Genomic DNA, 13,269 nt, shown 5'->3' on the forward strand with positions numbered 1-13,269 from the left:
ATTGTTTAATAACTTTTTTTATGGACGTACGATGAAACTTTTAGATTATGATTATAACATGAATATGCATGTAATTTCCAAAGCACAAGTCTCTAGTATTTGAAATACGCTTTTTACAAAAGTGAGGGTGAGGGGGTGAATTTAGAGGTGGGGGGTAAATTTTAACAAAAACCGAAATTGTATAAATTGCATATAAGCATACATTAAAAATTTGGAGACTCTAGCAATAAAGGTGTAGAAGATATAATTTTATAACTGGGTTTCGATAAGGTTTTTTATCGATAAAAAAAGATCGGGATGAGTTATCGATTTTTAATGATAAACTTGATATGCGCGCTGTAATTACGGACATTTTAAAAAAAATTTGAAGTCTCTAGCTCTTATATCTTCTGAAATCGACGCGTTCATACATACGGACAGACGGACAGACGGACAGACAGACGGACAGGGCCAAATCAACTCAGCTCGTCACCCTGATCAAGAATATATATACTTTGTGGGGTCTGCCACGCCTCCTTCTCCCTGTTACATACATTTCAACAAAACCATTATACCCTGATTTCCCATTGAAAATGGGTTCAGGGTATAAAAAAATAAAATTACCAAAAATATTTCATTTAAATACTTACCTGATTGCCGATGCCATTGGGGGTCCTCTAATCTGAAAAGAAAAAGAAGAAAAATATTAATATTTCAATTTTCAACTCACCACTACATAGATGGAGAGGGTATGCGCCAGCCGGCGCATGCCAGTGATTGACGCCAGTGCTCCATGGATGCACACTGGCCACGCACTAACGCTTAATGGCTGCCAATCCGGACGACGAGCTGCGCGGGACGCACGCATTCCACCGATGACAATGTATGCAGCCGCACACTGAAATAAAAATGAACCACAAGCCATTATCAGCGTTAGACGACAACAAGAGGGCTACTTATCTGACGAGCTGCGACCATTCCAGCGACGAAGAAGGATGTCCACGATGACTGCCACCAACGTACCTGCAAAATAGAATAAGTTAATATTAAGTTAATTTTTAATGTATTTATGTTGAATGTTAATTTATATTATTCTTATTGTCACTAAATGTAATTGTAATTGTCTTTTGCCATTATGTATGTTAAACATGTGAGTTAGTGATGTAAATTGCATGTAAATATTATATGTATAGTTAGCGTCACTAAGTTAATCGCACGAGTGACTACTGGATTTTAACCCATTCAACCCAACAAGTGCCTGAAGATGCTGAGATTACTACTCACACCATAGTTGCTCACCCGAGTAATAAGTTGAGTGTCGCGAGCGTGATCGGACGCACACCGCTGAGCGCGAGGCCGGCGGGCAATTAGTAGTCTAGCTTTGTAAAACTATATTAAGCCAAGACTGCGGTGAATAATAAAAAAAGCACGTAACAGAAGTGACAATGCTGCCTCTATGGCTATGACCATTAAACAACATCTATGCAACGCCAATGCTGTCAAGCAGCCACAAATGCCACAGCAACAGCAACAGCAGCAATGGAAACAGCCACAAATGCCACTGCAACAGCAGCAACGGAAACAGCCACAAATGCCACAACAACAACAACAGTCAATTAAAGTAAATAAATTGCCTAAACAGAAGCTACCACAGCAGCCGCTAAAAAATGTAAAGCCATATCCCAAAAAACAAAGTCAATCAACATTACTTAGTTATGCTGACGCTCTGAAAGCAAACCACCATCCTGTCCAATTGAATCAACCAATTGCTAGGCAGCAACCACAGCCACAAGAGGGACTGCGCCGAAAACTGCCATATGAAGACGTCAGTACTGATGCTGCCACTAAATACAAATATGAATCTCGTCAACATAAAAATGTCAATACTAGCACAGATCAGAAGCTAGACATTCTTATTAGTTTGATGCTGGAGGAGCGTAAGCGTCCTGCTGCCCCAGTAGTCAACAACAACAGCAACAACTCCAGTAGTAACCTGGAAGAGAAGATCGACAAGCTGATCAATATGATTGGATTGTTGGCCACTCACCTGATGAAAGACAATCGAATAAAATAATTACTGCTCTAATGCACATGATTGTGCCCAAATTGCATATGAAGATGCAAATGCGTAAGCAAATGCAAATTCATATGTAATCAACAATTACAAATATATATACTATATTTGTATAGTCCGTATTAAGAAAAACACAGCCCGTACAGATGCCCCGTCTCCTTGAAGTCCGATGCCAGAAGTCCGATGCCAGAAGTTCAATGCCGAACCTGAAATAAAACGGAGTCCAATTTTATTACACACTTACCTATGTCCGATGCCAGAAGTCCAATACCTGCAATTAAACGAAGTCAATACCAATATCATTACACACTTACCTATGTCCCGTCCCTGGATGACCAAGATGGAGCAGTTGATTTGCTGAATCTGTAATTGAACAGAGTTCAGTAAATTGCCAATAATGATGACCACATACCTGCTTTCCCGATGGATGCAGTTGATTTGCTGAATCTGTAATTGAACAGATCTCAGTAAACTGTCAATAATGATGTCCACTTACCTGCTTTCTGCCATTTGAGGATCTGATGGTGCTGGTGCTAGTCTCCAGCAAACTTGAGATGCCTAATATTTACCATGTGTCGCTGGTCCAAATTGCGGTGCCAGCAGCCATTCATCTTGTCCTGCATAATTTCCACCGATTGTGCTGCCACTGACGGAGGCCGTCTGTCCCTGATGGTCCTGATGATTTCCTCGCCTAGATGTCTCCTCACCTGTAAATAAATAGAAAATAATTTGTATTATTAGCTAAGTTAATTTAAGTTTTCCTATTGTTATTTGTAAATATAGTTCTAAGTCACAATAGCTCTAAGTTCGCTATTCAAAATGATCGCACATCGATAACATTTATTAACTACGATAGTAATGCCAATAATCTACTCAGCCCTGGCTGAGCAGTTCCCCAGCAACTCGAGCCCTGACTGCTCTGCGTAGCATGTTTTCAGGCGCCACTTAATTTCTAAACAAATGATACTAGGTATCGATTATAGTCGCTAATCTGCTTTCGTCGCGGTCGGTTGTGTCACGCATACATAAAATACGCGAATTTTCTACTTAAGCTAAAAATAGCCCTAACTGTAAAAGACCTAACGGTAAACATCGGACGCTGTCCCGTGCAGTGTCGGCTGCCCGAAACAACGAACAACAAGGCGTCTGCGACAAACCAAATATACTCGTTGCCCACCAAGGCCACACTTATTACCCCTCTACGTGCGCGCCACTGCACAAGAGGGGAAATAAACGCCGTGCTCAGCTGATATTCTGCTTCGAAAATATAACAAAAGTTAACAAACACGAATTAAAATGGACAAAAACCTTTCTGCTAACTCTCAGCTTAGAAATAAGCCGATTGATTATGTAAGAATGTGCCAAATAGCTGGGAAAACACCTTTTGAGCTGAGGGCTGAATTCAATAACCAACGCCTATCATGCACTGATTCTCAGAATCTCAGCACCATGACAACAACAATCACATTTACTAGTGCTACTTGTAGCACAGTATATACCACCGCAACTGCTGCAATTACCAGCGCGATCCCTAGCGGAAGAATGGATAGTCAGGCAGCCGGCTTCCCACCTGACTCTGTAAAACTCACTGGAGCTGCAACAAAACTGGCAGCAGCCCAGAAAATGCTTAAAACTAAAAGGAAGATACCTCTTTCATGGCTTCAAGCACAACAACGCGAACAGCAACAACAAAACAAGAGAAACAGTGAACGACTAGAACGTCTAGAAAAAATTGTCCACGAAATGGCCAGCATGCTCAAGCAATGGACTGGGGATTCATCGACTCACCAGCTTCATAACAACGCCTCAGCCTCACAATGAACCCACTCAAGATTCTCATCTGGAATGTCAATGGCATTGCAGGAAAAGCCAGAGATGTGGAGCTATTCGCGCACAACAACAACATCGACATTCTACTATTAAATGAAATCAGACTGAATCGAGGACATACAGTCAAAATATATGGCTATACCTTCTATCCAGCTTACAAGCCATCAAGCCACAACCATGGTATGGGAGGAGCGGCTATATTCGTTAGAAGTTCACTGCGCCACTTCCCACAAAGGGTTATTGAAACTCAAAATATACAAATGTCTGCAATCAAAGTTGCCACTGGATTGGGAGACATCGAATTTTGCGCCATATACTGCCCACCAAGGAACAGAATAGAAGAAAGACAATTCAGCGACATACTCGCTTCTTGCGGCCAAAGGTATCTTATTGGTGGTGACTGGAATGCACGACACTGGCTGTGGGGAGATTCATATAATTCACCCAGGGGAAGAGAACTAGCAGAAGCCATCACGGTCAGAGGAGCTAGTATTCTTGCAACAGGATCTCCTACTAGGTACCCATATATATCCAGTCATACTCCCTCTTGCATAGATTTTGCATTATACCATGGGATACAGCATTATCAAGCAAATATTTATCAAAGCTGGGACTTAGACTCTGACCATTTAGCCCTTATTGCCGAGTTACACATCGATGGTCATTATATCAGGCCAAGCCCAAGGCTAATAACCAGCCGTACTGACATCGAGGCTTTCAGACAACAGCTAGATGACTCCATTCAATTGAATTTGTGTCTGAACTCCGGTGAAGACATCGAGAATGCGGTTGATAATCTCTCGGAGAACATATATAGAGCTGCTGCTGCTACAACACCGGTTAATCCTGCGCCTCGTCCCAATAATTATGGCATTGTTCTAACGAGAGAAGCCAAAGAACTCATCAGAACAAAAAGGCGCCTTCGTAGAAGAGCAATTCGATCCCAAGATCCTTGGGACCGACTTTTGTGGAACCGGGTAGCAAGACAGCTACGTAACCTTTTAAGAGAACTCAGAAGCGATTTCTTCGAGCAAAAACTGGCTTCCATGGACTACACTATTGATGCAAACTATTCGTTATGGAAATGCACAAAATCACTCAAACGACAACCTTTTAGACAGGTACCTGTCCGATGCCCTAACGGCGAAGTTGCTAAATGCGAATTGGAACAGGCTAACGCATTCGGATGCCATCTAGAAGAACGTTTTACTCCATTTAGTTATGCTACGACGGAGCAGACCATGGAGATACAGCTATATTTGCAGACCCCCTTGCAGATGTCTCCGCCTATTGAGCCTATAAGGATTGAAGAAATTACCGAAGCGATCCAAATATTGCCGAAAAATAAAGCTCCCGGAATAGACAAGATTTGCAACGCAACGCTGAAGGCCTTACCTACAAGAGCGCTTCTTTACATTGTACTAATCTTCAATGCCATCATCAGGCTCCAAGTGTTCCCAAGGCAATGGAAATTAGCTGCTATCTTGATGATCCACAAGCCTGGCAAGCCGGAAGAGGATCCAGAGTCATATCGGCCTATAAGTCTACTGCCCTCCTTGTCTAAACTATGGGAGAGGACCATTGCCAACCGCATTAACGCAATATTTAGACAATCCAATATCCTACCGGATCACCAATTTGGATTCCGGGAGGGACACAGCACAGTGGAACAGGTCCATAGACTGGTGAAACACATCTTGCAGGCTTTTGATGACTCTGAATACTCCAACGCTGTCTTTATCGACATGCAGCAAGCGTTTGATAAGGTGTGGCACGATGGATTACTGTACAAAATAAAAAACCTTCTACCTGCTCCGTACTATGGCCTCTTAAGATCTTATCTAGAAGACCGTGTGTTCCAAGTCAAGGTAAAAGATACACTCTCGTCCACATACCCTATGAGAGCAGGAGTGCCGCAGGGCAGTGTTCTTGGTCCGCTGCTGTTCTCCTTGTACACCTCTGATATACCTAGCCCGTCCCTCTCAACATATGGATGCTCCCTCGAAAGCTGTCATTGCCACATATGCTGATGATATTGCCATCATCTATAACTCAAAAAACGTGGTAGAAGCAAGTACAGGACTACAGAGATATCTGGATACTCTCGCTGATTGGTGCAAGCGGTGGAATCTCAAAGTTAACCCGCTGAAAACATTGAACCCTTGCTTCACTCTAAAAAGGCTGGCAATGCATACCCCCCCAATCCAGATGTCGGGAGTAACCCTACAGCAACCTGCTCAGGTGAAATATCTTGGCATCACATTGGACAAGCGCCTTACCTTTGGTCCACACCTCAAAGCTACGGTGAAAAAATGTCGTCACAGACTGCAACAATTAAGATGGCTCAACAATAGAAAGAGCACCTTACCGCTGAGATGCAAAAGAGCTGTCTATGTGCACTGCATCCTACCAATATGGCTCTATGGAGTGCAAATCTGGGGGATCGCTGCAAAATCGAATTATAAAAGAGTGCAGGTTTTGCAGAACAGAGTGTTAAGGCAGATAACAAACTGTCCCTGGTACATACGCGGCTCAACACTGCATAGAGACCTCAAGCTGTCTACTGTCGAAGAACAAATAAATAAGCACACAAGCAGATACTCAGACAGACTCGTACGACATCAAAGCCTACTCGCAAGAGGTCTAACACCTGCCAGACCCCTAAGACGACTTAAACGGCAGGGCTTTGCCAAAACAATGGGTATTCAATAAATATTATTATTATTATTTTTCTTTTTTTCTCAGTCCTCTCAAATTGAGTGAGGTTTGGCTCTAATTTTATGTATATATATGTGTTGTTAAAGTACTATATGTGATTGTACAGTTTCTACACTTAATAAACCTAAATTAAAAAAAAAAAAAAAAAACTAGGTATCGATTGAGATATTTACAGCCCGCGCCCTGCCATGGCCAGCCTACTGGCGGTGGTGGAGGTGAATGGCAGGGGTGGGCAGCCCAGCCAATTGCTCGTTGGACGGCAGCGAGATCGGTCGAGAGCGCAGCCGCCAGCAGGCACCTCACCTAGAAAAAAACCAAAACTGACGCCATTTCAACCTACCTTACTCTTCGCTTAATCAAAATATAAATTCGCATTTGCAACTAAGAATACCTGCACTGACTTAAATAACACACAAAACTATAAATTTAACCGAAAGCCAAAATGCAATAAACTTTATCCAAACTAAAATAGAAAACTTTTAAATAAGCAACTAGCAATTAAACCTCAATTTATTGAAGACCTGCAAACTCATAATCGAACAAAGTAAAACCAAAAGTTACGCCATTTCAACGTACCCTGCTCTTCGTATAACCAAAACATAAAATAGCACTTACAAATAATAATACCCTCACGGATTTAAATAAAACACAAAGCTACAAAAATTAACTTAAAACCAAATGCAATAAGCTTTATTCAAATCAAAAAAAAAAAAAAATTTAAATGAAAAAAAAAAAAAAAAAAAACAAGCAATTAAACCTCGATATATGACAACATGCTGAGCCCTGTTGGATGACCACTGATGGATGACTCTGGTGGATGACCCTGGTGGATGACCCTGGTGGATGATCCTAATGACAGCTGCAGGCATCTGGAAAAGACGAACGCAAAATTATTAATATTTTAAAATATAATATACTTATAAGATATCGAACTATACATAAAATATTCGCTAATTACTAATTTCTTATCTTACCTAATTACCTCTCATCAATTAATATCAGTTTTTTAATATATATATAATAATATAATATTAATATATATCTTTAATATTAATTCACTTCAGATATCGTACTACTCTGAAGAGCTAAGATACTTACTTGCTTTTCGCAATTAAAATCATAAAACTTGATTACAACTATAAGTAAAACTAAACAATTTTTTCTACATATGTCAAAGTCTAAGCTACGGCTGTTAAATATCAGTTTTTTCTAGTTATATCTTTAATATTAATTCACTTCAGATATCGTACTACTCTGAAGAGCTAAGATACTTACTTGCTTTTCGCAACTAAAATCATAAAACTTGATTACAACTATAAGTAAAACTAAACAATTTTTTCTACATATCTTAAATTCTAAGCTACGGCTATTTACTACCTTTAGTACCTTTAGTAATTACTTTAAACATAAGACACTATTCAGCTCAGAAAATGCAAAAACTTTGCCCTGATACTTCACGAAAATTCAATTTACTCATTTTGATCAATATTACAAATTCTTAACCTGTAAATATTTGCTAATAACAAATTTATTATCTTATCTAGTAACCTCTCACTAATTGATATCAGTGTATCTAATTAATATATTAATAATAGTAACTCTTATCATTTATTCTACTCCTATGAAAACGCTAAGATAATCCCTTGTTTTTTGCAATTAAATCATAAAACTTGATTGTTCAATTATTGTTTAAACTAAATAATTTTCTATGTTACTGAAAGAATAAGCAATGGACATTTACTACCATATCCCTTAGTTTTATATTAAGCATGTGATACCATGCAACTCAGAAAATGCAAAGACTTTGTCCTGCTTTTTCACGCTAATTCAAATCATTAACTTTGTTCAATATTTGCTAATATAAATCCTGTTATTACCTTTTAAATCCTACATTTACTAAAATATTATTTTCGGCAAATTTCTTCCTTTATACTTAGTTTGTAAGCTAGTATGTAAGGTGCTATGTTAAATTTCTAAAAAGAGCCATCGTAAGGCACTGAGAAATAAAGAGTCACCTCGCTTCTATCCCCTCCTCTTATAGATGCAGAGCAGCTGTTAAGAACGAGGAGATACAAACAAGGTGCAATTGTGTATGGCAATAGACTATACAAAGTTGAAAACAAGTACTAGACAGTGCCATCTTCAAGCGCTATATGAAAGATACAACTCATTAAAATTTTACTGCTGAATTAAAGACACAAAATAGACAAATTAATACTTACAATCAACAAGCTGCTTGCCGCAAAACCTAAACTAAAACAAAAACAAAACAAAAATATAAATAAATAAATAAAAATAAAAAAAAAAAAAAAAAAAAAAAATAAATAAAAAAATAACTAGATTGGGCAACAGTAATAATTGAACAAAACTGGGAAGCTATGAAATTATACTCTAATAAGGAAAATAAACAAATGCTCTGCAACTTGCCCGCACACCTACAACTATCTAGTGAAATAATATACCGCAGCAAATAACATAATTCGCTATAGCTAACTTATAAAAACAAAAGTATACAATAATCCTCACATCTACAATCTACAAGCCCCTAAATCATAAAGACTGATAATCTATTTGACTACTCCAACATATTGTATTAAAGCAATTATAAATATCTGGCAATATAATACAATATAACTAACTAGTAATTGCAATATAACTAACTAATAATAATATCATAATCAATTAATCAACAATCAGACAAATCAAATAATAAATATATATAGCACACAACAACCAAACACTAAATCTATTGCTTGTACATCAAGATACACCAAAACGCTTACCCACTCACAAGCTCTGTAAGCAGTTTATACTCTCATTAACCTAACACGAACACTTAATACAAACTCATTAAAATTTTACTGTTGAATTAAAGTCACACAATAGTCAAATTAATACTTACAATCAACAAGCTGCTCGCTGCAAAACCTAAACTAAAACAAAAACAAAAAATAAAATAAAAATAAATAAATAAACAAAAATAAAAAATAACTAGACTAGTCAACAGTTCGCAATCAATAATTCTCATCACTTACCTTTAAACTATAAAGCCCCCTAATTGATAAAAACTGGGAAATTATAAATTTATTCTCTAGAAGGAAAATAAACAATCGCTCTCCAACCTAACTGCACACCTATAGCTATCTAATAAATAATACACAGCAACAAACAAATAACATAATTTCACTATAACTAACGAATAATAACAATATTATACAACATTCCTCACAAATACAAACTACAAGCCTCCTAAACGATAAAAACTGGTAAACTATTTGACTACTCCAACATATTAATGCAATTCTAAATATCTAATAATATAATACAATACAACTAACTAGTAATTACACTATAACTAACTAATAATAATAATATAACTAATAAAACAACAATCAGATAAAAAAAAAAAAAAAATCAAACAATAAATATATATAGCACATAACAACCAAACACTAAATCAAACGCTAATACTGAAGACAAGACAAGTCTAAGCAAGGAAAAGAAGCTGACAAAGCAGTCATCTTCAACAAGAAACAAAAGGAAGCAACTTTGATACCCACCCTCGCACGTACTGCTCACAAAAAAATAAATAAATAAATAAATAAATAAATAAAATAAATAAATAAATAAAATAAAATAAAATAAAAATAAGAATTTATAAATTATAAAAGACCTATTAAATAACAACTTAGCTACCTGCGTATAATAAAAAAGCATAATATAATCCAAACATAAACACCTAGTATGAACACATCCTAAAGTACGCTATCTGTCAAAATTCGATAGCCACAAAGGAAACAAATACTCTGCGCCATATATTAAAACTCAAATTACCCCAGGCAAATGCAATCTTAAACTTAAACTACTACACTAAATAACAAGACAAATATTCCTAAAAGACTAAAATACACTAAATGAAACAAAGTCTAAACAAACAATAACTCAGACTAAGGGAAACAAGCAAAACAATAAACTAATGACAATTCTACAAACAAAACAATAACCTAAGAATAACAAATAACCTATTTATATACTATAAAATCAGACTTGGTAACTTTCCACGTCTTATCTGGAAATAAAAAGATTTATAATAATAAAGCCAGTCCTTTTGCTACATATATAAGCACATACTTACCCATCCATCATCAACTTGGCTGTCCTCTCTGGTGCCACCTGCAATGAAACAAATTACATTGAAACAATATAAACAACTTTAAACTATAACACAGTACTCACCAAACAATAATTAACTCCTGAATCCTAATAAATTGAAACTACTTACCAAACGAATCCAACCACCACATAAGAACAAAGCTGAAAATACACAAAATGTTTAAAATTCGATAACGATAAAATTGTACAAAATACTAAAACTCGATTATGATAAAGTAAGCAACCCTACTCAAAGATAAATTGACGCGCAAGCTACGCTAGCACACGCAAATTTAACAAATACCGCGCGAACACAAATAATTCTACGATCCAATAAAATAAATCATCGCAATACATGCAGTTAAACTACTCCAATAAATAAATCACCGCAATACATGCAGTTGAACTACTCCTGCCGACAACTTTTAATGATACTTAATATAATAAATATGCAAGTAAACGATGAAAACAAATATGTACTTACCAATCTTACAACATGGCCGCCTCAACTAATGCCTGCTGCAAAGAAAGTCTAAAAACACAAGCAACAAAACTAAACGGGCTAAACTTCTACTTATATATGCAACACTCGCAACAAAACTTTCTAATAAAAGTGCAAAACCCTAAGTAAAAACAAAATAAATACGCTTAACAACCATAATTATAAATAAATAATCGACTTAACAAAGCAAATAATAAAAACACTTAACAATAAATTAATAAATAAAAAACAAATGTTAAAATGGATAAACAAAACAGATAAATAAACTTATAACTAATACACGATATTTCAATAATATACCCACCTCGCTATACACGCTACTGAGTGAATCTTGCAGTCAAATCTAACAAACAAAAAATAAATAAATAATAATAATAAAAAAGTTAAAGCCCATAGCAAGCTAATAATAAATTAATATTCTTACTAATAAAACCAACAATAAATAAAAATCTCAAAAAGATCAAGCAAAGCAAATAAATAAACTAGCAAACAATCACGATATAAGAAATTCTAAATAAAGACGAATACTACGGAAAGAAACAAAGTAAGCAAAAGCCAGAAAATAAAGGGTGCCTATGAATAAATAGCAAGTCTCAGACTAGCCTCTCTCCTGGATCCACGGAGTACTTACAACCTGGACATAGCTACAAATAAGAGCATCGACAGCAGCGCCTTCGTCTGTCTTCCCCTCCGGGCCACTGAAGACTGGATGACAGCGACTGATGACGCCCCTAGAGTTATCAAATCAACAATACAACTAACAAACCAGCTAAATGTAATTATATTTAAGAATAGTAATCCAAATTAAATTTAAAGCATAGTAATCCGAATTGAATTTAAAGAATAGTAATCTAAATTGAATTTAATGAAGAAAATCTGACTTAGTCTTTACTCTTCCCCACCAAATTAAATCTTTATAAATAAATATAACTTTACTAGATAGATATATATATGTATATAAAAAAAGAAAACACTCATTTATTTGTAAAATTCAAACTTTAGTAATAAACACTTATATTAAGTTTCGCCTACTACTAGCTTATAATACTTACCACATAAGTGAATTGTAAATAAGCTGCCAACTAATTTCTAGAAAGTACTAACGCAAAGCACTGAGAAATGAATAAAGACACCCTGTTCCCTCTTCTCTCACCTTTACGCTGCTGGGCAGCCTAAAGCTTGAGGCGAGAAAAAGCAGGGCAATTGTGTATGTGATTCCCTCGCATGCAGGCTGAACAAAAGAATCGATAATTGATAATCGATAGCATAGTTGAGCGCCAATTTATTCCAAATTCAAATACTCGGTATATATTAGAGATACACATTGCTGATGCAAATTGACTGTTGCAGCGTCAGTCCTTTTTTCAGCCATCTGCCGGCTGTTGCATCATCTAACTCACTCTCTCTTTTCCATAGAGGGAGCTTGTTATTTGATGCAACTGGAGGCTGGAATTGGCTGAATTTAGGGAATGAAAGTTCTTTGAAAGTTCTATGGTGGAGGCGCTGGGCAGTCTTGCTCCGAGAATAGTCTGCAGATGAGCGGCTTGAAGGCGACACGCGATCCGCGAACCGATCAGTGGCGGCCGACAGCCGACGGCCGACGGCAGACGCCCACCTCTGGATGTCCAAGAATCTAGACTGGCTAGACAGAGAGTAGACAGTAGACAAATATTCAAAAAAAAAAAAAAAAAAAAAACTATTTAACAAAAAAAAAAAAAATTTTTTTTCCAAATCAAAAAGAAAACAAGTAAGAACGTTGCAGTCGGGCGATACCGATTGCAGAAGACTCATTCACAGCCCAAACGCTGTCAACCAGAGTATATAGTGCAATTTTCAAGTCTAGTGCGCAGCAAAAAACACGGCATTTTGCCATTAAAATTGGAAAATCATCGATAGCTATTGCATTCAAATTACATACATATATAATTTATACAATTTTGATTTTTATTATATATGTATTTATATCCATACATGGATACCGGCTTCAAGCTAACAGCAGATCAGCGCGATTTTC

The 13,269-nt window shown here is 36.7% G+C and overlaps 1 protein-coding gene and 2 long non-coding RNA genes across 3 annotated transcripts; all 3 read left to right on the plus strand.

Moving 5' to 3' along the window:
- Nucleotides 1-577: 577 nt before the first annotated feature.
- On the plus strand, nucleotides 578-7,268 carry LOC122756743 (RNA polymerase II degradation factor 1-like). Its single transcript, XM_044007085.1, has 2 exons — nucleotides 578-3,023; nucleotides 6,755-7,268. Exon 1 carries the CDS (start codon nucleotides 1,436-1,438, stop codon nucleotides 2,051-2,053), a length of 618 nt encoding a protein of 205 aa, XP_043863020.1. The 5' UTR covers nucleotides 578-1,435; the 3' UTR covers nucleotides 2,054-3,023; nucleotides 6,755-7,268.
- Nucleotides 7,269-7,319: 51 nt separating this feature from the next.
- On the plus strand, nucleotides 7,320-9,589 carry LOC122756745. The gene is made up of 2 exons (XR_006356586.1): nucleotides 7,320-7,602; nucleotides 7,805-9,589. It is a non-coding gene; the product is annotated as an uncharacterized LOC122756745 (long non-coding RNA).
- Nucleotides 9,590-11,682: 2,093 nt separating this feature from the next.
- On the plus strand, nucleotides 11,683-12,491 carry LOC122756744. Its single transcript, XR_006356585.1, has 2 exons — nucleotides 11,683-11,799; nucleotides 11,853-12,491. It is a non-coding gene; the product is annotated as an uncharacterized LOC122756744 (long non-coding RNA).
- Nucleotides 12,492-13,269: the final 778 nt, after the last annotated feature.

This window comes from Drosophila mojavensis, unplaced genomic scaffold (genome assembly GCF_018153725.1).
Source record: "Drosophila mojavensis isolate 15081-1352.22 unplaced genomic scaffold, ASM1815372v1 contig_151, whole genome shotgun sequence".
In the NCBI taxonomy this organism is placed as follows: Eukaryota; Metazoa; Arthropoda; class Insecta; order Diptera; family Drosophilidae; genus Drosophila; species Drosophila mojavensis.